This window comes from Vipera ursinii, assembly GCF_947247035.1.
Source record: "Vipera ursinii genome assembly, chromosome: 5".
Classification (NCBI taxonomy): Eukaryota; Metazoa; Chordata; class Lepidosauria; order Squamata; family Viperidae; genus Vipera; species Vipera ursinii.
In genome coordinates this window covers 101,132,512-101,158,615 of record NC_139518.1, presented here as the reverse complement: position 1 = coordinate 101,158,615, position 26,104 = coordinate 101,132,512, and the positions used below count along the sequence as shown (strand labels likewise).

At 47.1% G+C, this 26,104-nt stretch overlaps 1 protein-coding gene across 2 annotated transcripts in view; it reads left to right on the top strand.

Moving 5' to 3' along the window:
- The first annotated feature begins 11,226 nt into the window (after positions 1 to 11,226).
- The window catches only part of VCL (vinculin), a 47,671-nt gene continuing 32,793 nt past the window's right edge, over positions 11,227 to 26,104 (top strand). For both annotated transcript variants that reach the window (XM_083363419.1, XM_083363418.1), the window contains exons 1-4: positions 11,227 to 11,590; positions 21,021 to 21,091; positions 23,906 to 24,056; positions 24,815 to 24,923. In XM_083363419.1, the coding sequence (XP_083219545.1) occupies positions 11,423 to 11,590; positions 21,021 to 21,091; positions 23,906 to 24,056; positions 24,815 to 24,923 (499 nt within the window). In that variant the 5' untranslated portion in view covers positions 11,227 to 11,422. The remainder of the gene's footprint in view (positions 11,591 to 21,020; positions 21,092 to 23,905; positions 24,057 to 24,814; positions 24,924 to 26,104) is intronic.

Sequence of the window (26,104 nt, the reverse complement as noted above, 5' to 3'; positions counted from 1 at the left end):
TCTGGTCTTCGTCTACTACCACAATGTTGACTATACTTGAACAAGACATACATACATATATACATACATACATACAGCACACTCATGTGTACGTTTAATAGAATAAAGTATCATTTAATGTAGCTAACTATTGTGTAGTGGCTTCTCGACCGCATGGCAATACGACGGACAAAGGGTTCAGCATAACAGCTCTTTATTAGTGGAAGTACTGAACAGAACAATAGGGGTTACCTGTGCTCCTTATGTACCTGGCCAGGTACGCTCACAGCCAATCCCTTTATCTGGTTTTCCCGCCGAGCGCTAGCCAGCCAATCCTGTCACAGTACAGCGCCACCTGGTGGTGTCAAGAGCCGCTGCTTGTGTTCATTCATCCCTGTACATAACACTAACTGTTGTTTGGATTTTCTGTAAAAGAAAAATGAAGATTTCAGAAGGTGAGAAACTTCTAGGTGGCAGCTGTGATCAGGTCACTTAATCCACAGGCGGCAGGGACAGCCCCCACCTCCCCGACACCCTTTGGCAGAGCCAAGTTATCCTATTACGGCCTTTGGGTTTAAACCTGGCCAGGGGTCCCACCTCTGCTTTCCTGCGTCTGGTGGCCCCTTAGAGGGCCTGCCAAAGTGGAAGAACAAGGCAGGAGACTTCCTGGCTTCTTCAGAGGTCTCCTGGCCAGGTCTGCAGTTGCTGCTTGCTTCCCGCTGCAGCTCCCATCGTTTCCCTGCCACTCCACTCTCTTGTTGCACAGCCTCCGCAGCCTCTGACAATCATGCAAGATTAGGAGGTGCTTTGAAGAATAGCTGGTGTCAGGAAGAACAACTCGCTGTTGCCCAAGGAATTGCTTCAGCCCAGAAAAAACACAGCTGATTTAAACTTAAAAAAAAAGATATTTCAGACAAACTGCTGCAAACTATATCTGTTGGAGGAATAGCAGAGTTTTCAAAATCAGTTAGTAATGTGGTGCCAATATAGACTACTCTAAGCTCACTAAGCAGAACTGAGGCACCTCCAAATGAAAAAATAATAATAATAAAGGTACTTCTTTTAAAAAATCATCAAAGTTTCATGAACTCGCATTTAAGAATTCATGAGGTTTGCCTTGTCTTACAAAGACTTTGTGGCCAATTTCCCATTTTTTCCACACAGAACTCGGCAACTTCTCCAACACGGAGAGGATAACGATGAAGGAAGACAAAAGATTAGCCGGACTGCTTTCCATTGCTATGAAAGGACGTATTTGAAAGGCTGACTTCATCCTTAGATTGAGTGCATAGTTCATTCTCAAGTCATGTGGGAATTGAAAACAGAGGCTTCACTCTTTGGTTTAAACATCCTTCCCTACAGCTTTTCCATTTGCAAAATACTCTGGTGAGTCCCAGGTCTCCTCTGGTCTGAAGGATGAAGAGTCTTATTATCAGCTGAAGCAGGAGCGTGAACTGAGCAACTTTCAAAACCTACCCAAGAGCTGCAGAGGAGGGATAGGAATATGGCAGGAAAACCACGTCATCCTCCTAAGTGACACTGCAAAATAAACGTTGGGGGAGGAAAGTGATGAGAAGAACAACAAAATTAGCCTCTTGGCTATTGAGCAAAGCGGCTGAAGAAATCTGCAAGCATTAAGAGCTGACACAACCCAGTTTTCCTGGGACCAAACACTGTCTCTTCAATGGGGTTTACTTCAGAGGAGACATTTACAGGCACACAGGTGTATCAAGTTGCAAATAATCCCTCACTGATTTCAGTAGAGCTCATTTCTGAGAAATAGGGCTGAACTGAAAATGGAGATGCCTCTACAGCTTGTTTCCTATGTGTGTCCACTCTAAAGCCCCATCTCGGGTGAAGATGGGGCATTCAACCATGAAAGGGTTTTTTTCAAGGTGATGCCTTGATCTGGGTTTGATCCAATGGCACTAAACTCTTTAGCACTCATGAACTATTCAGAACAAGAGGGCAGTAGGGTGTAGATCGAGAGTTACAGATTTATTCAAGCACTCTTTAATCAAGCATCAAATCAGCAAACACCTAGAGGCAAACTAAGTCATAACCAAAAGCCAACATGGGTTTGTTAAAAAGAGACCATACCAGACAAATCTTAATGCATTCTTTGACAAGGTGACAAAATTATTGGACCAGAGAAATGCTGTGGATATATTTTACTTGGATTTCAGTAAGGCATTTGATAAAATAGACCACAACCTACTACTTGATAAGATAGACAAATGTGGGTTAGACAGCATCACCACCAGACGGATTCATAGCTGGCTGACCGGCTGTACTCAGCTTGTGATCCTCAGTGGAACTGCATCTACATGGAGGGAAGTGTGCAGTGGGGTGCCCCAGGGCTCTGTTCTGGGCCCAGTGCTCTTCAACATTTCCATCAAAGATTTGGATGAGGGGAACACATCATATTTGCAGATGATACCAACAGGAATAGCCAATACTCCAGAAGATAGGCTTAAGATACAGAAGGATCTTTACAGACTTGAACATTGGGCCCTATCTAACAAAATGAAGTTCAATGGTGAAAAGAAATAACAGTTTAAATTTATGCAAGGAAAACCAAATGCACAGATATACCAGTTTATTAAATCCCTTTAATATTAAGAGCACTATCTTTGTAAGTTTACTCTATCTTAAAACAATTATCTATTTATTGCAAAAAAAACAACAACAAAAAATCATTGAAGGCCTGAAGTTATTGCCTCAGCCTGTAGTAACCTGGGAAATTTACTCCATCTTAGAATCAATCCCTATCTGATCACAGTTAGTTGGAGAACAGGACCACTAAGTCTCTGGGACGGAAGAGATTCACCTGTTATGCGGTTCCCAAGATCACTTGGGTGACAGGCACAAAAGCGGGACTTTCCCCAAATTCAGAGAGCTGATCTTGTATCTGTGCAACTGTGCATTTCCAATTTGAAGTGATTCAGACGCACAGGCATAGGAGAGAAGGCACCTGGGTCAACAGAGGCAACTGAGCGAGGGAGATAGCTCTCCTAGTGGACCAGCACTGAAGGGTGAGCCAGCGGTCTGCTGCAGCTGAGGGAAAAAGCTAACGCAGTCCCAGGGCTGCAGCGACAGAAAGATAGTTCCAAGATCACACAAGGTGATTTTTATACCGGTAAGACTGCACTTGGAATACTGTATCCAATTTTGGTCACCATGATACAAAAAGGATGTTGGGAACCTTAGAAAGAGCGCAAAGAAGAACAACAAAGACGCTAAGGAGTCTGGAGGCTCAACTGTATGATGAACGGGGGAACTAGGTATGTAGTCTAACAAAGACAAGGACTAGGGGTGACATTACGGCCGACTTCCAATACTTGAAGAGGGGATCGATTTATTCTCCAGAGCACCAGAGGGCAGGACGAGAAGCAAAGGGTAGAAGATCTTTAAACATTCAACCTGAAAATGAGGAGAAACTTCCCGACAGTGAGAACAACTAGTCAACGGGACAGCTTGCCTCCAGGAGTTGTGGATGCTCCATCACTGGAGGCTTTCAAGAAGAGACTGGACAGCCTTTTGTTCAGCATGGTGTAAGGTCTCCTGCCTTGGGAAGGGGGTGGACTAAAAGACCTCCAAGGTCCCTTCCAGCCCTATGATTCTATCTCTGGCAATACACTTGCTAGGCTAAACTTTTGAGGCTGGACTTGTCCTGCCTCAGATGCTTAGATAACACGGAAGGGGACAAACTTGGCAAAGTGAGTCACATTCAGCTAACTCTTTCCTTAAACATCTCCCTGTAATTTCTGGTCCATGTTGTGGACTGGAGCATGACTGGGCTATGCTCCGTGTAAATGCTTGGATTTCCCTCTGCAAAGTAATTTTGGTTTTGAACGAGTAATGAGAAGACTTTCTCCTGGGATAACCTGAAGCCTCAGCAAATGACCTCTGCTCTGGTTTTTCTCTCCAGAGATGAGTTGATGCTTCTGTGACAAGGGCAAAATGGCTATTCCCCAGTCCAATTTAGAGAAGGCAAATTCATTTAAATCCTGCATTTCACATGACATTCACATGCTTTTCTATTTTAAACTGACCCTGAGGTAAGCTGATGCTTACAACGGCTACTAGTGATGCATTGTGACGGTGTGAGGCCATTTAACAAATGCAATATTGTAAACGTTTGGCTTAATTTGGCATTCAACAGAGCAGATTTCCAGAAAAATAAAAAAGAAAACTTGGATTAGATGTTTTCTTCACAGTTCTGCAGTCCATAAAAAGTGACAAAATGTGAATGGTCTCTGCGAACTACGGAGCAAAAATACAGCCTCCCCTTTAGATCAGGGGTCCCAACACCCGGTCCGAATGGGCCAGGTTGTGGCCCATTCAGAACCGGGTGTCGGCTGACATGTCCCATCTCTAATCTGTGACTTTGGAAGCCAGCATGTTTCACAGCTGAGTTAGTGGTCTTACTTGACTCTGTGATGCTTTGTAACTTTATTTTTCCTCTTACGTGGCCTAAGCTGAGACTTATTGTGAGTTGAATACAATTCATTAAAAACGTGAAAGTGGATTAAGCTCATAGGGGGGTTTGCCTGCCGTCGGTTCCCCTCCCACCCCGACCCCCCACCCTCTTCAACTAAGACCAAAGCTGTAGAGCCTCTTTCTGAAGGAGGCCCTGCGGTTGGGAACCTTGGCAGGAGCCCAGGCCTTCTCCGCCGTAGGATGCCGGTTCAAGCGCTGCTGCTGCTGCTGATTTGCTCCCATATTTGGAAATCCCTCTTTTAAATTCCTGTTTAAATTCCAGAGCGACTGCTTCATTCAAGTGAAGTAAATCAAGCCCCACACGGACAGGGAGGCCAGGACAGAGAAGCCGCCGGTCCTGCCTGATGCAGCCCACCACTTGGGACGTTGTGCGCAGGCACCCCTTCTGCCCGTTTTCTGCCCATCTTTGCCTGCTTCTTAACAGCTGCAATCTCTCCATTCCCAGCTGTGATGCAGCGAATCTCTTTCGCCGAAACCTGGAAACGTCACCCCTTCCTCTGAGTACAGTTCCGCTCTGTACAACCTGATCCCTCGGTAAAGTGCTGTGGGGTTCGGTCCGGTTCAGCATCCCAGCGAGCATCGTGACATTCATTAGCTGCCCTGCAGGCAAAGTAAGAGAAGTAAATAATAAATAAATAATAAGGACGCCAACATGCCAGGAAGGAAACCTCTGGCTCAGCGCCCTCTGTGCTGGGCCAGCTCGGCCTCTTATTTTGAGAGAGCAGGACGACGCTGCCCTTTCGCCTTTGGGCAGCCTTGTCCAGCTGGATAAAAACCCCAGAGCCCTTTCAGACCAGGCTGTTCGTGATGCATTGGCCTGCTAGGTCTCAGTTCTGCGCGAAGGGTGTTTGCCTGGCTCAGCCCTTGCTGCGACAACACAGCACCGATAAAGGCAGCTGCGGCTGGGAGGACTCCCTCCGCTCTTCTGGGGACAGCTGACCATTTCATTTCTAGCAGGTGGTGCATCTCTCGCTTATTTCACACTCTTCCCCCCCCCCGTCTCCTCCTCCTCCTTTGCCCAAAACGCATTCAGAAGGAAAAGACAAAAAATGCAGTGCAACCCTTTGTGAAAAGTGAATTTAAAAAATGTGGGATGTGACACGGCCTGAACTGTCAGACTGAGGCAATATTTGAGGAATGCTTTTCCTTCTCTTGTTAGCAAGCCATTCCGAAGGGAAGATCTTTCCGAGCCTTTTGACTTTTTTGTGCTTTTCTGTCCTTTTCTCCTTGTGCAGGGGAACACAGAGGCTCGGAAGGAGCCTCCCGCGCCTTGCTCCCAGCATGCCTGGACAATTCGCAGCCTGGAAATTACTTCTCTTCTGGAAGACAGCAATTGCCTGCTGTGATCAGCCGCCCAATTAGAATACTCCACTTGGAAGGAGCCATTTGGGTCTCCAAGTCCCACCTTGGATCCGGATCAAAGCCTCTCTGGCAGACGGTCCTGCTCACCAGCCGTGGGTCCATCCTCAGAGCCACCCTGATTTTTTTTTTCTTTTCTAACGGGAATCTCATGGGCCACGTTTCTTTTCTTTTTAAAAAAGGGACCTGCCGTTTTGACCTACCAGAATAGAACGTTTTAAAAATATCATTTTTATTATAAGTTTTAACAATAATCTTTTTGCCAACTGGTACATCAGTTGTCAAACCAAGTATTGTCTGAAACAAGAGTGTCACTCCCTTATTTGTTCACACCCTGGCATTTCAATAGCACCCAAAAAAGATAATGATAGAGATCAAAGGTTGACCAAGAAGAGGTATGTTTCCTTCTAGTAATGCGAGGGATCTCACAATGAGGGACAACAAGTCACTTGTACATCTCAGCGGCTGCTTCTCCTCCAGCCATCTGGTTAGCTTCAGGACCACCAGAGTGTGTGTGTGTGTGCTAAATCTACATCCCCCAAAGCCCAAGCGCTCTACACAAAACACTTGTATGGAGTTTGGACAGATGGTTGAGCTGCTGGTCTGGCCCTCCGTCAAAAGTCATCTCCTCTCCCGGACTGCAGCCCATGTTGTAGGGAATGACTGGTGGATGTTTGGCTGTTGGTGGAAGGGATGGACAAACAAGCTGGGAGAACACAAGCACTGCTCATCCTAAATGAAGACATCATTTTTAGCGTTGTGCATCTGTCAGGTTGAAGATCACCAAAGAAGACAAGACATTTCGTGCCAGGCTAACTTTCTGCCGCCTGAACTGCTGGCTGGCCTCTTGCTTTGGCCAGGAAGAAAAGCTTTGCCCATCCCTCATCTAACTATCCAAGGTTGAGATAGTTTAGCCTTGCCAGTTCAGGTTTGCTTTACATGTAATGGTTTGTGGCTGTACAAATCATTTGCACAACAGTGACTTGACTTCTCTCACGGAGTGAAAAATGTGTGTTTGTGTGTGTGGTCCAGCTCATGCAGCAAACCGTCTTGGGACAGCCAGGAAAGGCCATTCTCTTCTTTCCTGAATCTGAGGCAATGTGTCAGGTCGCATCTCTTTCTGGAATATGTGTGTTTGTGTGCATGGGTGTGGGCATGTGCACACATGCATAGCCAGAAGAGAAAGAAAGAAAGAGAGGAGGGGGCTTCCGTAACTGGGGCCGGCAGGTTTCCTGTGCCTATAAAAAGAGATGATAAATTCAAGTTCCTCTTTCTAGTTTAATTTTCAACCACAGACCAAATATTTGTAGTTTTACTTCTATGAAAGCATGGGAGATTCTTCCCAGTTAAATATGTATTATATTAATAGTTTTTCATTGCGCTGTGCATAAAAGTCAGGATTACGAGTCAGCGCATAGATGAAAGAAAGCCAGTCGCTCCCCACCGCCTGCACAGTGCTTACTGTTGGAAGTCTGGAGACAGGTTATTCCCCACCGGCCCTGCAGGGGAGGCTTAGCTTGGGCAGAATAGCTGGGAGGCCTGATACGGCCTTAACGGTGATCCACGAGGACCGATTCTCCCTGGGGTGGGGCCGGCCACGAGGGGCAAGGGGAGCTCGGAAGCACACCCTGTCACCACACCTGAAGGAGGACCTGTGTGGAGAGAGCTGCCCTGCCTCAAGATTTTCTTTGCGGTATATTTTCCCCTGGCTTAATGGCAAAGACACACACACACACACACACCCAGGACTTTGGGGTACGAATCAGGAGTGACCCTTTTTCAGAAGTTTAGAAAACTGCCAACCTGCAAGATGTGAAGTCATTACAGAAATGCTGCAACTTACAAATTTGCACCCGATGTGATGACGCAGCTGTATAATCACTGCATTTGCAGGCTAATGCAATCACCTCTGTCAGTTTTGTGTTTCTTGCTACGGTATTTGTTATGCACGACTGGAGTTAAGTTGGACTCTTTGGGGCTGAATTAACACCCTTTTGATATTCCCACAACACAGAAGCCCTTTGATCTTGCTCTGTATGTTGAGAGAACAGAACCACAGATCCACAACCGAATTGGTACTTTGTCGAAAGCAGTAAAGTGCACGTAGAGGGACATCTGAGTGCACAGAAACATAGGGACTCGGGGAAATGTTTGAATATAGGCAAGACAAATTAATTTTACAAAAAGGTTTGCCCTATTTTTAAAAGGTTTTTTGAATTCCAGAAGGCAATACAACTAAAGAATTTGAAAAAATGTAGGGATTATATCAGCTCAGACTGAAATAAGCAGATAGATCTACCCACCCTACAAACCTGTTTATAAATTGCATATTTTACCCACAGAGTTAACAACCCAAGCCTCACATCACACAGAATGACAGTTTTTCTGCCCAAGAGAATCTGTGTTTTGTCAGGCAGACTTTTATGAGCTGTGTGAATAACACTCTTCATGTAATAAACTAAGAAGGTGGTTTTTAAATTATTTTTATTTACATTTCAGCTAAAAAAAATTCTGCTTCAAAAACATTGAAAAGACAACCTCACAATGAGGTTGGTACATTTCTCCTGTGGAATTGAAGAAGTTTTGGTAAAGTCACAACTGTTTCCCTCTGTGTTTCAAAATAGTACTTATAAATTATGAGGATTTGTTCTGAATGTATGCTAGCAAAGTAGATTTGTACTTGACTACGCCCATGAAGCTCCCGGATAAGCCTGTATTTCCATGTTCCAAATAAATCCTGGTTGGGGGGGGGGATCCTGGTGTCTTTGAAGTGTGTTGCAAATGTCATGATACCTCCCCCCAAGGCATTTCTCCTCGAAAAGGGCGCATATCCATTATGAACTCTGTCAGATGCTCGAGACAAAAAAGTAAATATGTAGAAAACCTGACATTCTGAAATTGTTGGCTTGTCTCCTGTTGGGGTATCGGAGGTATTTGGAGGAGGGTATAATTTATCATAGCCAGACAAGAGTTTGGTTATGTTCAAGATTTGGTGAAGGCAGAATGAGGAATGGATTTATACTTTTGAAGTGTGTGCACAGCCTTTCCCTCCAGCTATTCTCTTTCCTCACAACTGCTTGCACATGTGGCTGCAAGGATCCCTTTCCACAATTTCACTTTCCACATAATGACCCCTGATTGAGGTTTGGAGAATAAAAATTTGCAGTAGATTCATACCCAAAGATGGCGAGTGTGGCGAGAATTCTACACGTGCAAAAGTGGGAAGACACATCAACCCCCACAATGGAAGGACGGATGGAAAAAGTGATGGAGTCGGCAGAGACAGCAAAGTAACTACTTTAATTAAAGACAAGAATGTATCCAGTTTTGTTTCCACTTAAAAACCACATCTGGACTTTTTGCTTGGAACTGAAAAAAATGAAACTTTGATTGTAGGTTTTGGCAATTAGATTAATTTTGTTGTTATTATAGAAATGGCTAACGCTCACCAAATATTCAAAGCAAAGAGATGCGATTGTTAACTGAATTTTGTCTTTTAGTGCACCAAAAACAGTTGGAAGTCACTGCTTTTCATTCCTTTCATCCTGCACCCCCGTCCTCTTCCTTATCTTTCTCTATTTCCTTATCATCTATTTGTATTTTATGCTATAATAAACTTCAAAAAAAGAAAGTTTGCTTGCACTCTGCAGTCTGACTCACATATAGGAAGGACTCCTTGGTCACCGTGGACAAAGACAGAGTGAGATGATGGTATCATGAACTGGTTGTGCAAGTGACACAAACGGCAAAGGTGACAGGACATCACTCGGGCCTGCAAACTCCTTTAGGCCGACAAAGTCCTGGAGCCTGTCTGGAGCAGGGCAGTTACCAGCCCTGGTGAGGGACCGTCAGGCCCATCTTGCCTTTCTTACCGCACACAGGACACGCGCACAAGATGGGCTGATGGAGAGCAAGGAGATCACCACAACAGGGAGCTGGGAGCAACCAGTAGGTGCTGCTTGGTTTCTGCAGCAGAGTATAAGGCAGGGTCTTACTTTCTAGGGGTAATTTTTCTTTCCATACTAAAATCTCAGCAGTCGGTGGGAGATCGTATCACCCGCTCTGCTCGGGAGCCAGCAGCGAGGGCGAGGCCAGATTTACCTGCAGTGGACCGAGTAGAAGATTGCTCTGAGCTTTGCAAAGCATGACGGTTACAAACAGCAAAAATGGCTCTTTTTCTGCAACTCGAGTGACACACAGCTGAGCGGGAAGTAAATTGGCTCATTTGCTGAGCCCAGTCAGGGTTGTGGAACCGTAAAGAGTGCCAGAGGTGCTTCTGGACCAGCGCAGAGTCCTTGGGTGGAGTCTGTGAGCAGAGGTGCCTCCTTTGTGCCGACTCCGTGTTCCCGCTCAGGAACAGCCAGCAGTCAGAACAGGCAGAGCGGAGTGTCCGAAGTAGCTGACCAGGAGGAATGGGTGGATCCAGAGGACCTGGACCGCCCGGGTAGAGATCCAAGCCATCCGCAGGGCACAAGGACAGAGCAAGCACTAACAGGCTAGCTGGACAATCTGAACCGGTGGCCACCGGTCTGGAAATGAGGATTTAAAAGATCTTTCCCCTCCCCCCACCCTTTCCCCTTCCAATGGAGTGGGGGGAGGGACACCGAGTGTCTTCCCAGGTGGGGTCAGTGGGCTAAGGAAGAGGCACAGGGGGGGACCGTCTCTGGTGGGGGAGCCTCTTTGGGGGAGGGGGGGCAAAGAGACCTCCCACACCGCAGCCGATACTGCTCAGCGCAGCATTTTGATCATAGAGGGGCCGAGGAGTCCAACTGGAACCGCAGTCCAGCTGTTGACCCCAAAGCCCAGGGGCTGGGTCCGAGGGCAAGGGAAGGCCCGGGCAGCGGGACAGGCTTCCCCTCGGCCAACTGAAGCCCCTTTTCTCTTAATTGCAAGCAGAGACCAGCAAAAGGGGCCAACGGGGGGGGGAGAGAAGGGTGCCGCAGGCGGGGAAGCCCCCCTCCCCACGGAGCACCTCCCAGCGCCCCCCCTCCCTCCCTCCCTCCCTCCGGAGCTCAAGGGAGGCGCGGCCAAGGCCCGGGGGGGGGAAGGGCCCGCGGCTCCCGTCCCCAGCGCTCGCTCAGCCAGCGGGAGCCCGAAGCCGCCCGAGGAAGTTCCAGGGAGGGGGCGGCGCCCCTGCCCCTCCCCCTCCCCGGCCCTCCCCCTCTCCCGCCCGCGGCTCCCTCCGGCTCCCGTCCGCGCCTTAGAAGGGCTGCAGAATGCCTGACGTCACGCGGAGCCCGGGACGGCCGGCGGGGGGGCAGCGGCCAAAGGGGGAGGGGCGGGGTCGGAATCAGGGCTCCTCCAATCAGGGCGCGGCCGACGCTCCGTCATTGGCGGAGGCGCGGCAGGGGGGCGGGGCGGGGCTTCAGTCCGCGGCTGCGGGAGCTTTGCGGAGCGGTTCTCGCGGGGTCCCGGCGCGGCGGCGGCGGCGGCGGCGGCAGCGGCTCCCGAGCTCCCTTGGCGGTCGCCCCGAGTCCCGCCGGTCTTCCCCGCAGCGCCGCTCCCGGGTCGTCGGGCCGGCCGTCGAAGTCGCTGCCGGTGTGCTCGGGCGCCGCCGCGGAGGCGCGGACTGGCTGCAGCCATGCCGGTCTTCCACACGCGCACGATCGAGAGCATCCTGGAGCCGGTGGCCCAGCAGATCTCCCACCTGGTCATCATGCACGAGGAGGGCGAGGTGGACGGCAAGGCCATCCCGGACCTCACCGCCCCGGTGGCCGCCGTGCAAGCCGCCGTCAGCAACCTGGTCCGGGTGAGCGGAGGGGCGGCCGGGGCAGCAGCGGGGGGAGCGAGAGGCGAGGCTGTGGGCCGCTGCTTCCGCCAGGGTCGCGGGCGTCGGCAGAGAAGGCGAGGGCCGGAACGGGGGGGCTGTGCAGCCGCCAGCGAAGAAGTCCCGTTCAAACTTCTTGCTTCGCCCCCGGCCCGGAGCAGGCCGTTCTCGGAAGCGCCGGCTCCTTCCTCCCCGCCCCCGGCCCAGCCCAGAGAAGAAGCCGCTCCTTCGGGAACTTCCTTTCCCCCTTATCGGACGCCTTCCGGGGACTGGCCGAGCTCTTGTCCCGGGATCCCTGCCTCCTGCCCGGGAAGGGGGCTGCCTTCCCTTTAAAAAAAAATAATGCCACGATGAGTAGAACGATTCGTTTCTTTTTCCCTGCTTGTTAAGACCCTCCTGATCCGGTGTGGGTGGGTTTTACTTCCAAGGAAGAGCGTTCAAGGCTGGCCTGAGGATAGAACAGAATAGAATCACAGAGTGGGAAGGGACCTTGGAGGTCTTCTAGTCCAACCCTCTGCTCAGGCAGGAAACCCTATGCCATTTCAGACAAATGGCTGTCCGGTCTCTTCTTAAAAACTTCCAGCGTTGGAGCATTCGCCGCTTCTGGAGGCAGGTTGTTCCACTGGTTAATTGTTCTGTCAGGAAACTTCTCCTTAGTTGTAAGTTGCTTCTCTCCCGGATATGCTGCTTGGGGGGGGGGAGGGGCGTTGCCCTGACTCTTGGAAGGGAGGACCCAGCCTGGGATGAGCCCTCTCTTCCCAAAATGTCCAGGTTGCCTTTTCATTCTCCCAGAAGCTCCTCCCGCCTGTCTCTTGTTCTTAAGCGACTCCTGGCCCTCCCCAGCCCTGCTGGCTGCTCTGTCAGGGGGGGGGGGTTTCCTGAGTGCCTGGGCTGGGCCTTTTGGCAGCTTTGCAGATAGCCAAGGCCCTCTCCCTTCTTGGCCTCTCAGAGACTCCGCCTGGGATGCAGGCGCAGTGGTGGTGGAGCTGTGCACGGAAAGCAAAGAGGAGTCTTGGAGAAAGTCAGGCCTGCCTTCTTGGAATTAACTCGACTCCTGCTGATCCCAGTTACCTGCCGGAGCATTTTTTCCCCCCATGGCTTGCGACTGTCCGTATGCCCAAAGGGTAGAGCAGCCCTGGCTAGCTGGGGAATTCTGGGAGCGGAGGTGCAGACAAAGTTGCCAAGGTTGGGAACTGCTGGTGTAGAGAATAAGGAAGATGGCCTCGGTGGAGATTCCGCAGGCAGGAAGGCTGAAGCATTTCTAAAGGCCAGAATGTCCAGGCCACATTCAGAAGCGGCTCCGGCAGAGACCCTCGTGGCTTCCAAGGAGTGTCAGAAGGGGGGTGGATTCACTACAGTCAGAGAAGCAAAGTTCTGTTGTTATAGCCAGTTTCAATAAAAGTGATCCTAACCTTCCTGGGGAGTGGATTTCCTGGTGTAGTCTGCCTGGTGGGGCTGAGACTTCACGTGTCTCAGAGTTGCCTGAGGATTCCTCTCGATCCAAATACTCAGTCCGATCCTGTGTTAGCCTTCCCCAACCTCCTTTTTTTCTTTGTCGTTCCATTCTTTCCCCAAACTTTCTACAAACCCATTTGTGTAACTACCTGCTAATTAAAACAACTTATAGGTTATTTTCTCTCTCTCTCTCGAAATTTTTTTTTGCCTCACCTATATTGACTCCTGCATTATACATTCATCTGCTTTCCTAACTCCCATTTCAACCGTTTCTTCAAAGGGTTTTCTCCCTCTCCAATTTATTGTCACTCCTTTAAAAAAGAAAGAAGTTCAGATGAAAAACTGTTTCTCCCCAGCTTCTGAATTGCTCTCTTGCCTGCTGAAAAGATCCAGAAACAGCCCTGGGAGGGCCCAGAGGGTGTAATTCATGTCACAGCAGGCAGCACGGGCGACAGAATGAAAGTTGCCCTGCAACCTTCTTCCCTGGGCTGAGCCCATTTCCCTCTGCAAAGGCGCCTCTTCTTTCCTGCCTGCTCCCCATTATCCCCTCTCCCGGCACCCCACTTCTTGGCTGCTCCTTGCAAGGGGAAACAAGCTGCCCGGTGGAGTTGCTGCTCTTGGTGTAGCCTGATACTCCCGGCCTGCTCCTCTTGAGTTTCCACTCTCAGCTCCAGCCCTCCCCCCGCCCCAGCAGGCAGGCGGTGGCTGGAGAGCCAGACCAAAAGTAGGGGTGCGCCTTGACTTACACGGCCACAATTCAGCCGGATATTCCCCTTGTGGAGCAAGATAGCTGCTAGGTGAATTTCGCCCCATGTTATGGCTTTCCTTGCCCCTGCTGAGTGAATCTCTGCAGTTAAGCTAGTAACACGGTTGTTAAGTGAACCTGCCCCCCCATTGATTTGCCTCACCAGGGGTTCCCCCAAAAGAGGATCACATGTCCCCTGGGATTTGGCAACCATCATAGATTCATGCCGGTTGCCAAACATCCAAATTTTGACCATGTGACATTGAGGATGCTGCTACAGTCATAAGTGTGAAAACCCATCATAAGTTGCTTTTTTCATTTCATATGGTCACTAAACGAATCATTGTAAGTTGAGGACTACCTGTATCTCCAAATATGTCTTCCCTTCTTCCCCTTTGCTATCAGAAGCTAAACCAGAGATGGACCGTGATTTGTTGTCCAGTGTTTTCCATTCAGACGTTTTGAGAGCCAGGGGCTTCCTCGTGACCTATCAAAGGGGACCGTTTTTTGGGGGGGGAGCGGGGAAGGCTGTTTCTGAAAGGTACTTGTGGCCTTCTAACCCTTCTCTGTATAGCCAGTTTTATCTGGAAAGGGTTTTGTGTTCTCCACAGGAATTTGATGTAAGATGTTCCTCAAAAGCTTTTCCACTTTATGAAAACCCAACAACCTCCAGCCCAGTCCAGCCAGCGGATATTTTTAACCAGTGTCCATTTTAGGATAGGTCTTGTAGAGGGAGTGAACTGGCAATATCTGGAGGTTAAAAATAATTATAAGGGAGTTTCCCAGTCTTTTTTGTTCGGAAAGTCAAAGATTTTAATTGACCCAAGGCTGTGAATTTGAATGCTGTTGACAAAATTCTAATAATTTCCTTGTCTGCATGCTTGTGTTGCCTTAATCTGCTTTTATATCTGTTGCCTCTCGATGTTACAGGAGTTAACGATTTCTGCCCTGGTATTGGGGTAGTTTTGTCAACTATGCTAATCTCTGTCATTCAGGTTTTCCCTACCTTTGTGAAATAAGCGGTCTTCGGTCTTCGGTCTGCTCAAGGGCCACAGCTGGGAGCTTATTATGGAAACGCTCACAAAATGGCCCCCACGGTTGAGGTGGCTGATTCCCACAGACCTGCCAGAAGACAGATGAAACTCTGGGTTTCAGCCAATCGTTTTTCTAAATTTTAATTTTTCTAAGTTTTATTTGGTTCTATTTCTTTCTTCCTAATATTGCTCCTTTGGCCAGAGGTTTTGTTGCAAACGTGCTTGACATTTGGTAGAACTGTTGAAACTGTAAAACATGTTTTGTTACATTACATTATTCCTTTTATGTTGACACGTATTCAGAGTTGACCTCACATTTAAATACATTTTCCAGTCATTTTGACCAGTTTTAATTTACTGTTTTTTATTTTCAGATTTGTATAACCTTGTTTCCTTCTTTCTTGCTACATGTGAAGTTGATAGATGATAGTGCAGTTAATTTTACGATTTGCACATCTATATTGATGTAAACGGTCTTATATTACTGAGTTTTGTATCTACTAGTCTTCAACCACAATACAGAGAGTTCTTTTTCACGAAGCTGATATTTTACTCTTCAGCATGTTTTCTTTTTTGTTTAAATTAAACCATATGAAAATAGAGCTTGATAGGCACCAAAGATTTGGGGTTCTCTCCTTGCCCATTGTTGTCACTTTTGATTACACTGTTGACAGCGGCTGCTATGGATGTTAATTTCTAGTTGGATGTTGATTTTTCGCCATGGAATTTTGGGAGTGTCTGCATTTGAGTCTTGATTGACTCCTGGTGACAGCCTCTGTGGTTTTCTTGCCAAGATTTTGGTAGTGGATTGCCATTGCCTCTTTCCAAGAGCTGAGAGAGGGTGACTGGCCCAATGTGACCCAGCCGGTTTTGAGACTAAGGCAGGACTAGAACTCAGGATATCCTGGTTTCTGGCTTGGTGCCTTAGCCACTGTATCATACTGGCTTTCACCATGAAATTATTGGGAAAACAAAAATCAGTGCTAGCCTCTCAAATATTCTGGAGAGAGGTTCCCCCCCCCCGCCATAGTCTGTAATTTTGAACTGCAAAAATGATCAGGGTAGCAGTCTTTGATTTAGGAGAAATTAACAAGATACGGAGTTTTTAATCTAGCACCGTGGTGGTGAACCTATGCCACGTGTGCCACAGGCACAGAGCCACTTCTGTGGGCACGCGCACAGCTGCTGCTGCTCCCAGTTCGCGCAGATCCATTAGGGCGTAATGGACCTGCGCAAGCTGCTGGCGGCTTTGTGATGAACAGGTGTGTCTTTCTTGTATCAGGATTCTGATAGTCTGGTATGTGCAAACCAAAAATGTTGGTCCTTTTGGAGTTTGGATGTGTAAAATGGAGGTGCATGCTCATTGACTATTTGGCTTCACCTTCCAGTCAGTCATTATATACTGCTCAAAAAAATAAAGGGAACACAAGATAAGACAACCTACTATTAAATACAGTACATTTTGTTGTTTAAGTGTTCCCTTTATTTTTTTGAGCAGTATATTTGCTGTTTAATTACAGGTAGTGGCTCAGCTTAACCACTGCTGCAAAAAGGTCATAAAATTGGGCGTGGTCACACATGGTCACCCACGTAACACCTGGCATGATTTAAAACCCTGATTCTGGGCTCAGGGATGGTCATTCAATTTCTCCTTCGTTGCCTCAAAGTTGCTAGTGTGGTAGAAAACATTATATACTTCTCCCCCCCTCACATTATTTATGTACTTACGTGTGTGTGTATGTAAGTGATGTGCATTAATTACGCATTTATATATTGCTCCCTCCCAATTCATGACGTGGTGAGGACATGACTTCATGTCAGGAAATAAGATAGAAATGATTTCAGTGATTTGAAATTAGCCCACTGAGGGAACCTGGCAGCCTACTGATCGAAAAAGCAGTTGCGGTGTTTGTGGTTGATAACTTGTTCCCCCTGCAGAAGCAGTTGCGGCCAGGAGTCGGCTGAGCAGTTGCTTTCAGAGTTGATTCTAGAGATGGTTTGTCTTCTGGGGGAAAGTTCTTCCACTGACACGACTTTTTGAGATGCCTGGAAAGTGTGTGTGGATCGACCAAGTGGCCAGATCCAGGAGGACGAGCCTCTGCCGATGCCTCCTGTGGGGTTCCTAGGCATGACTCACACCCCGGACGGTATCTCTTTACTCTCCTACCATCCGGTAGGAGATATAGGAGTATAGCCAGCCGTACCAACAGGCTGAAAAATAGCTTTTATCCGTGGGCTGTTAGGCTTTTAAATGGGACATAATCTTATGCAGAATTGACTTGGGAGGCCGGTGTGTGGTGTAGTTGGCTCACATGGTGTGGTGGGATGGAGGGTTTGTTGTCACTGTGTGTTGGGGGGAGAGAGCAGAGGGGGGGAGGCTCAGCTAATCTCAATGTACACATGTTGTACTTTGACAATAAAGGTTTTATTATTTATGGGAAGAATCCTGTGTGTCACTACAGTGGCCAAGTGGGCAACGCCTTGGACGGGATTCCGTTTTCTAGCTAGCCTTCCTAGGTGGTCATTTCTAAGAGCCAACTTTAAACCGGCTCCACCTTTTCTAGGCCTTTCTACAGCAGCTCTTCAGATCAGATTGAAATGATCAATAACTTGGCTTTGGCTTTCCTGAAATATCCGACTCTTTCATTGAGTTTATCTTTATTATCCTTATACAGATAATTTTATTGAAGGCGCACCTATTAGTTTGAAAAACTGAAAAAAACTGGAGTGGCAGTTTTGCTTTGCTTAATGGAGGGACTGGCCTTGGGGGGGGGGGGGCGGGGGGGCATGCCGAATTAAGCCGGGTCTGAAGTGAAGGCAGCTCCGGTCTCAGAGGGAGCCGAAATACCTGGCTGTCCTTTTAGCTCGTCTCACTTTAAACGGTTTGGGGATCATGAGATCTTCAACATCTTGCAGAATTAGCATCCCAGGAGCTACGTGGAGAGTGGGAGATTCCTTCTTCCTGGGTTAGAGCTTACCCCTCAAATGCAAACTTTCAGGTTTTATGCACATATGTTATAAAGAAATGAAAATTGCTATTGACAATGAGGGGGCAGGAAAGTCTGCTGTATAATGGCCCCTTTATTCAGGGCTTTGCTTCCTCGTTGCATGTTTTATGAATGAAACAATAGTCTGCAGCAATATACTCTTTTTTTCATTCAGTGAGACTTCCTTCTGAGAAAATAAAGGCAGAATCTCTCTGAAAACTAAGATACTTTGCTTGGTGAAGGCTCTTCCACCTCCTATAAAATGCTCTTTATTTTTTTTAATAATGCAAACCTCTTTTAAAAAAACAAGTATTGTTCCAATAAGCTCTTTTAATAATTCATGTCTCGTTCACGGAAGTAGGGATAGGGCTGTCTGGCAGCTTTCATTGCTTCAACTTGAAGTAGGACACATTCCCAGAGGAGGAGGAGGAGGAGGAGGAGGAGGAGGAGGAGGAGGAGGGAGGAGGAGGCCGCGCCTGGTTGAGGACCTGCTCCTGCTCTAGAAGCAAAGAGGAGCGTTCACAATATCTCAGCCCGGGTCTTGCCCACTTGGCCCGTTTTCAGATCTTCTCAACTTCATCTGAAGTGTCTGGAGACGTTGCAGCTGTTCTTTGTGTTTGCTGCTCCGTTTCTTCTTGGGACCAGATCCGGCTCTCTGGTCCTGATGAATGGGCTGCAGTCAGTCTTGAGTGCGACTCTGGCGTCTCTTCCTCCTCCACAGAGCCAGCCCTTTTAGCTCAGCCGAGGGCGCCAAGGGAGCTCTGTTCTGCCACACAGTGCGGGCCTTTGTCCTCGCGGATGGGCACCTTGGCAGAGGGCAGGGGAGGCTGGAAAAGCCCAGCCTTTAGAGATCTGCATGGGAATATTTTTGGCCAGGGTTAACAGATGTTCTGACCCTTTAAAAATCTCTTTCTTTCTTTCTTTCTTTCTTTCTTTCTTTCTTTCTTTCTTTCTTTCTTTCTTTCTTTCTCTCTTTCTTTCTCTCTTTCTTTCTTTCTTTCTTTCTTTCTTTCTCTCTTTCTTCTCTCTCTCTCTCTCTCTCTCTCTCTCTCTCTCTCTCCCTCCCTCCCTCCCTCCCTCCCATCTCATCCCATCCCATAAATCATGTACTCAGCTCATGCAATATCAACCGTTATGAAAGGTAAGGATTGGATTTTAGCATTCTTCAGTGACGATTTTCTGAGCATTGTAAAGCGCAAAGTTTTTATAGTCACAAACAATTTGTAAAAAAAGTGTTTTTCAAAAGTTTGGATAACAGCTAAGTGGATGATTCTTCTCAGGATTGCTTTGGAGGTGTTTTGTTGTTGTTTTTACAAGTAATAAGCTGTCTGCAGTTGTGTTATGGCATTTTTGTCCTTGTTAGTAAGAAGTTAACAGGGCTATTGAGGCCTTCCTTTAGTGGAGCACAATATATTCAAGATGGCTATTCTGGTAACACACAGCCAGATGTCCGATCTATTTCAGGAAGCAGAATATAAATTTGAGAGCCAAAAGCTCATTCTTTGCTGGTCAAAGGCTGATTGAAGTTCATTTCTTTGGATTGTTTCCCCAAAGCAGCCGACCTTGTTATTTTGAAACTCCCCCTTGATTTCTGCTCTAAAATCCATTTCCTTTGGCAACACCTTGATTTTTGAGAGACATACAGGTGAGGTTTTTTGATCGCAGGACCTCTTGCGGGAAGATGGAAACCATTAACATAAATGATGACAGTGGGTTGGAAAGCAGATTGCATACTAATGGGATCCCTGCACACAGTTTATTTTTAGCAAAAGACCAGAATGAAAGAAAGGAGAAGGGCAAAAACGTACTGCACCAAGCGCTACAGGCCTACAAAATGTGTGTATACACAATTCAAAATGCCAGTCTATTCCAGGTACCTCCCAACAGAGCAACAGATATCTTTCTAGAGATATCTGAGGATGAGTTTGCTAACAGAGAGCAGAACATTCTGTCCATCTGACCCATCAGGCTATTGTTAAATCAGGGCTCTGGATTGAATGGAACGGGCGATGCAAACTGAACTGATCTTGAACTGGGGAGTTCATGTGAATGCAGATGGCACAGCTGTGACGGTGGTTTGCATATTCGTAATCCATCTTCTCGATCTTCTTACTGTTGTATTGTTTTTTTATAATTGCTGTCTAATTTTAGAGCCATAAGCTGCCCAGGGTTACTTGGTTGAGTTGGGCAGCTATAGAAAATTGAATGAATGAATAAAATAAGTAAATAGACTTTTCATGAGGTACTTAGCTGGGAGGAACGGCAAGTGTGAGATTCCTTTAACACTTAGCTCAGGGGTCCTCAACCTTGGCAACTTTAAGACTTGTGGACTTCAACTCCCAGAATTCCTCAGCTAGCTTTGCTGCCAAGGTTGAGGACCCCTGACTTAGCTGGTCCATGGATGGTTTGAATATCAAGGATGATAGAGTGAAATCTAAACAACAATAAATTTTTAACTTCCTATATTCCTGTAATTTTTAACTTTATTTCAACAGTTTTGATTATTAAAAACATGCATGCATATCTATATGCAGGTAGTCCTCAGCCGCAATTGAGCCCAAAATTTATTGGTTTCCATTCTTGTGCATTCTTCGCTTCCATTAAGTGCTTTTCTGATCCCAGTGAAAAACCAGGCTTAAACAATATATCTGCAAAATGTTCCATAATGCAAGCTTGTTCACTATATTGCACTTTGTTAAATCAACAGCTCTGGAATAAAATTCTTTCTTACTTTCATGCATTTTTCAATGATTTCTGATTTGTACACTGCGTGGTGTTTTAAGGACTGCTGTGAACCACATTGGTTGGCTTGCCCAAACAAAAAGTGATAGTTGATTAATCATCATGGCTGCTGTTTGTACTTATTTATTTTTGTGGGTGCTTTTATTGTTTTAATGTATTTTTATATTTCTTCAATTGTTTTATAATTTTAGAACTGAAAGCTGCCTAGAATCACTTGGTGGAAGGCTAGAGATCATCAAATAAATAAATAAATAAATAAAGTGATATAGAAATATTTTTAATAATACTAGTAAGACAACAGTTGTGTTCTACCTCTAGCTCATTTGTTTTTTATTTGGTGGAATTCTGCTGTACTATCTCAGTCTTGGGAATGGGAAGAGCTACCTTTGAGTGTATTAAATGTGCCTTGTACTGATGGAAATGACAGAAATGCATCTCTTCTCACGCAGGTGGGAAAAGAAACCGTTCAGACAACCGAAGACCAGATTTTGAAGAGAGATATGCCACCAGCATTCATCAAGTAAGTTAGAGTAAAGATATATATTAGTTTAGGAGATCTGACAGATCCTCCAATGGGATTTTTCCACATATTTTACCAGGAAACATAGATAGGGCAGGCTAGAAAAGTCAGTGCCCTCCTAACCGTACCCAAGCACTCCGAGTTTGTTGGCGATGTCCATTTTGCTCTCCGAGTTCATGGTGATGTAACACCAACCCTAGGGTAAGCTGTTTCAGACTCCCAGAAAAGGCTTGCATGAGTGAATGCTGCCTCTTGAGGGATGCAGTTTGCCAGGGACTTGTCTCTTTCAATACATGTTCACTCCTTACATTCTGATTGAGAATGATGCTCTTTACAACTTTAGATAATTTGTCAGATACTTGGTTAATTCAGAATAGAGCACAGAGGATGGTCATCGCCGCCTTGATCCAGTCAAGCTTCCACCAGTCCAACCGATGGTTGCTCAGGCAAGAGCAGAGGAGACGGCACGGCTGGAGCCCCTCTTCAGAGTTCAGGGCAACGGTGGGAGAGGACCAAGGAGGGGCACCTGGTAGCCAGGCGGCAGGGAAAGCACTTGTCCAGAGCACTGTTTCTCAACCTCCTCAACTTCAGTACGTGCGGACTTCAAACTCCCATAATCCCCCAGCCAGCAAGCCAACGTTGGCCAGGTTGAGAAAGGCTAGTCTAGAGCAGTCGTCAAAACCTTGTTTGTGTAGGAAAGTGTTTCTCCCTCAGGTTCTGCTCCAGGTTTTCGAAAAGGCTGTGCCCTGCCTCTCTCTGGGTGAGGGATGGCCGGGAAAGGAAGGATGCCGGTGGAAAAAGAGAAGTTGTTGGGTAATATTTTGTGGAATATTCTAGATAAAACCACAGTCCACTTCTTGGGGTCAGGTGTAGTAATGTAGTAACGTCTCCTTAGGATTTAGGAGAGAAGCAGTAGGTTCAAACCGATCCCATACAACTGGGCAAGAATGTGCCCTGGGCATCTCCCCAAGGCCTACAGCAAGGGGCTGGCATCCAACTGAGAACGATCTCGAAATAAATTGTCGGATGTTGAGCAAATCCTTCTTCAGAGCCTTTGAGGAGGGTCTCTACCAAGGGGACCCCTGTCATCTGAAACAAGGCTGCGGATGGCTGTCTGCAGGGGCAGTAAGGATGGAGAAGGAGGGTAGCTTTGCAACCCTTGCCACCACGAAGTAGCCTCTGATAGCAGCTCTAGCCTCTGTTCGTCCCTCGTTGAGGGCCAGTGGCGTGCTCAACGTCTCTCCTCTCGTTTCATTGCCTTCGACCCGTCTGTGAAGCGCAGAGGAAGAAGGGGTCCGTGAGAGGTCTTGCGTAGGTGCAATTGGATCCAAAGCCACAGCCTTCCGTTGGCCGAAGCAGCGGCCCAGCGGGAAGAGCCAACCAGGGTCCTTCACCTTCTGAGGCTGGACCTGTGCGAAGGCCGGCAGTGGCTTTATAGCTGAAGTTCTGTATTTCAGATAAAAAAAGAAAAAAACTGGAAAGGATACAGATGCGTCTGTTACATATTGCTTTATGGGAATTTATAAGATCTTTGGCTCGTCTCTAAAGAGAGCCAAGCGAATCTAATCTTTTGCTAAATTTGGCTTGTAAATATGATGTTGCTTCCTCATCTGTGTTACAAGTTAGCCTGCGTGTGGAGCATTCTGCTGTGAGTAAAGGTCATCTGTCCAGAATATCTGTTTTGTTCACTAAAATCCATGGATTTATAATCGGGTTGGCCGTGGCTCCAACATGGCTTTATGCTTAGATTAGGGTGGCAGGAATTGGATTATGATTGGATCATTGCCTGTGAAAATTAGCTGTGAATAAATAGAGTTTAATGATATCACAGGCACTATTTAAATAGAAGCAGACAGATAATTTTTCATATTAGGTAGTTAGAATGTTTTCAAGCAAGCAGTTGTTGGCTCAAGATGACTAACAATCAAATGGCCTACATGTTTTTGGTAAGTAACACACACAGACACACAAAACAGAAATGCCAGCAATAACAAACTCCAAACTTGTATGAGTCAAAGTGTTGACTGTTCTTTGAGAGGATTCGGCCCAAATAAGGCAGGAGATAAATGTTCTTTCTGAAACAACAGGTGGGGGAAACGTTTTGAGAAATATAATATTTTCAAATGGGGATGAAGCAGTAGATGATTTTGAAGATATTGAAGCTTATTTGCAAGGAGTGTCTCTCTTGTTTCCGCAGTTCCAGATATATCTGCCAGCTCCAAAATGTGGTGTATCCTTGCACAAAATAATAATTATGCTGCAGAAGAGAGAGACTTTCCAGGAGAGATACAGGTTGTTGACTATAAGTGAGCCCAGAATCACAGTCATAAGTTGTCCGACTTTACAGCCGTTTTTGTGGCTGTCATTAAGCGAACATGGCTGTTGTAAAGCAAATGCTGCAGTCATTAAGAGAGACTGGTGTCCATAAAGGGCATTTTTTTGTCAGGTACTGGAAGTAAACACCACATTCTGGCAAAAAACATCGTAAATTGTGGTCATGTGACCACGGGGTTCTGCCAATGGCTGGCATTGTGGTCCTGTTGCTGATGCCCAAATTCAATCAGGCAACTGTGAGGGGACGGGGTGTGGCTGTTGGGAACACCAAATCCAGGTTGTAACTAGCCACGGTCTCTCTCTCTCTCTCTCTCTCTCTCTCTCTCTCTCTCTCTCTCTCTCTCTCTCTCTGTGTGTGTGTGTATGTGCTTCGTTGTAAGTTCAAATGGTTGCAAATCAAGGACTACCTAAATTGCTGAGCTGTAATCCTGGAGGTAGCAGGGCCAGCATTAATTCTGGTTTCATTATCCTAATTTGCAGAGTGGAAAATGCTTGCACAAAGCTTGTCCAGGCAGCCCAGATGCTCCAGACGGATCCTTACTCAGTCCCTGCTCGCGATTACCTGATCGATGGGTCCCGAGGGATCCTTTCGGGGACGTCGGACTTGCTTCTGACATTCGATGAAGCCGAGGTGGGTTCTCTAGTGACCGTAAAATGCATCGGTGTGTGGGAAGCTGGGAATTACGCAGTCCTCTGTCTTGATCGGGGAGCTGGACTAAAGGGCCTCTGGGGTCCCTTCCATCCCTCCATTTCTGTGCTTTATAATCTACTTGGGGAAAATGACTTAAAGGCTCATCCCTGCCTTAGATGGGTTGGGTGAGATGGGTTGAGAGAGAACGACTGGCTCAAAAAATCACCCAACTGGCTTTCATGGCTAAGGGAGGACTTGAACTCAGGGTCTCCCACTTTCTAGCCCGGGGCCTTCGCCACAAGCTAATTTCTGGAAAGCACTGAAACCGGGTAGTATATTCTCAAATCTGCCTTTTTAAAAGTTATATACATTCACCACCGCAGGGAACTGGAAACCAACCTGCCTGCTTGCAGCGTTTTTTGTGCTTGTTATTGGTAGAGTGGGAACATCTGAATGTTCACCCGGAGACGGGCATCTGGCTAAAGGCAGAGTTAGATCGGGTTCACACTGCCCATGAAGCCATCACATAGTTTGGACTTGCATGCAACACACCACGGTTGCTTCTTAACTACCATTTATGGCTGGACGTGTTGTAGAAACCCAATCCTTTGTGGTCTTCTTTGCTAAGTGTTTGAACGACTGACCGCTAACTGTGCAAGCTGGCTCTTATTATTGTTTCCATTTAAAACGATTGGCTGGTAACGAAAGAATAAAAGAACCCCCTCAATCAGTTCACGGTTACCTTTATTTTCTTTCAGGTCCGTAAAATCATCCGTGTCTGCAAAGGGATTCTGGAATACCTCACCGTGGCTGAAGTGGTGGAGACCATGGAAGACTTGGTGACCTACACGAAGAACCTGGGACCAGGTTAGAGGGCCCTCGGATATCTCTGGGACTGGGGTGTTGTCTTCATCCAGAACCTTCTAGAACAGGGGTCCTCAAACTTGGCCACTTTAAGACTTGTGGACTTCAACTCCCAGGATTCCCCAGCCAGCATGGTCCACAAGTCTTAAAGTGGCCACGTTTGAGGATCCCTGTTCTAGAATGTGGGGCTCTTGGTTTCTCCTGCTCTGTGTGGGGGGAATTCGTTGCCCTTAAAAGGCACTGTAGGGAAGAGGTGGCTGGATTCTGATCAGACAGCTTCAGATGAACCCAGTTTTTCTAGCTTGCAGGAACTGCGGAATAGTTTCAAACTCTGGACTCATCAGGGAGGGAGGAAGTGATCACCTTAACCTTTGGGGCACCGGGGACCGGTTCCGTGGGGAGAAGTGTTTCCACGAACCCCAGGGAGGGCCTGGTTTCGCGTGGTGCCTGCATTCCGCGGCTGGGGCTTCCCTTGTTTGTGCGGACCGGTTTTTGGTATGCCTGAACCGGTGCCAGTTCACGGCCCAGGGGTTGGGGACCCCTGCTCTAGATAGTGAAGCTGCAGAAATGATTTCTTTCTTTTAAAGTCTTGCCAGTTGCTGGGCTAATTGCCGTGCACCGTGTTGATTTACATGGCTGGCACTTTACGTGTTTGCCAGCCAGCCTCTTTGTTCCTCTGCTCTGGGGCTTGTTTCTGCAGCCCCAGGAATTGGATCCGCCTCCATGAGCTCCGTCGGCCTCTGCTCTCTGCCTCTGCCTCTTCTGCTGATCACTGATTGTAATAAATTACTTATGAAGCTGCCAATTTATTAAGGTTGATGTTTGAAGAGATTGCCTTTGGTAGGATTGCAAACTACTTTTGTGCAGAGACTATATTTCTCTCCCAAATATCCTTTAAGCCGGAAAATTGAAATTCAAGAACGACTGTTGTTTCTCCTAAGCAGAACCTGCCTATAATTCATTGATTGTTTTCTATCCATCTCTTTGGGAAAAGAATGTCCAGTCTTGCCAATTGGGCTCCTTTTAACTAAATGCCTGGGAAACAAACTCAAAGACCTTTGTAGAAAAACGCACAACAATCTGCTGTTGAATCTTGACCCTCCACGTAGCTGCCAGGGACGGCATGGATGGTTAGGGGCTAACACCACCCATCTGCCACTGATCTTAAACAGCTCTTAAGCACA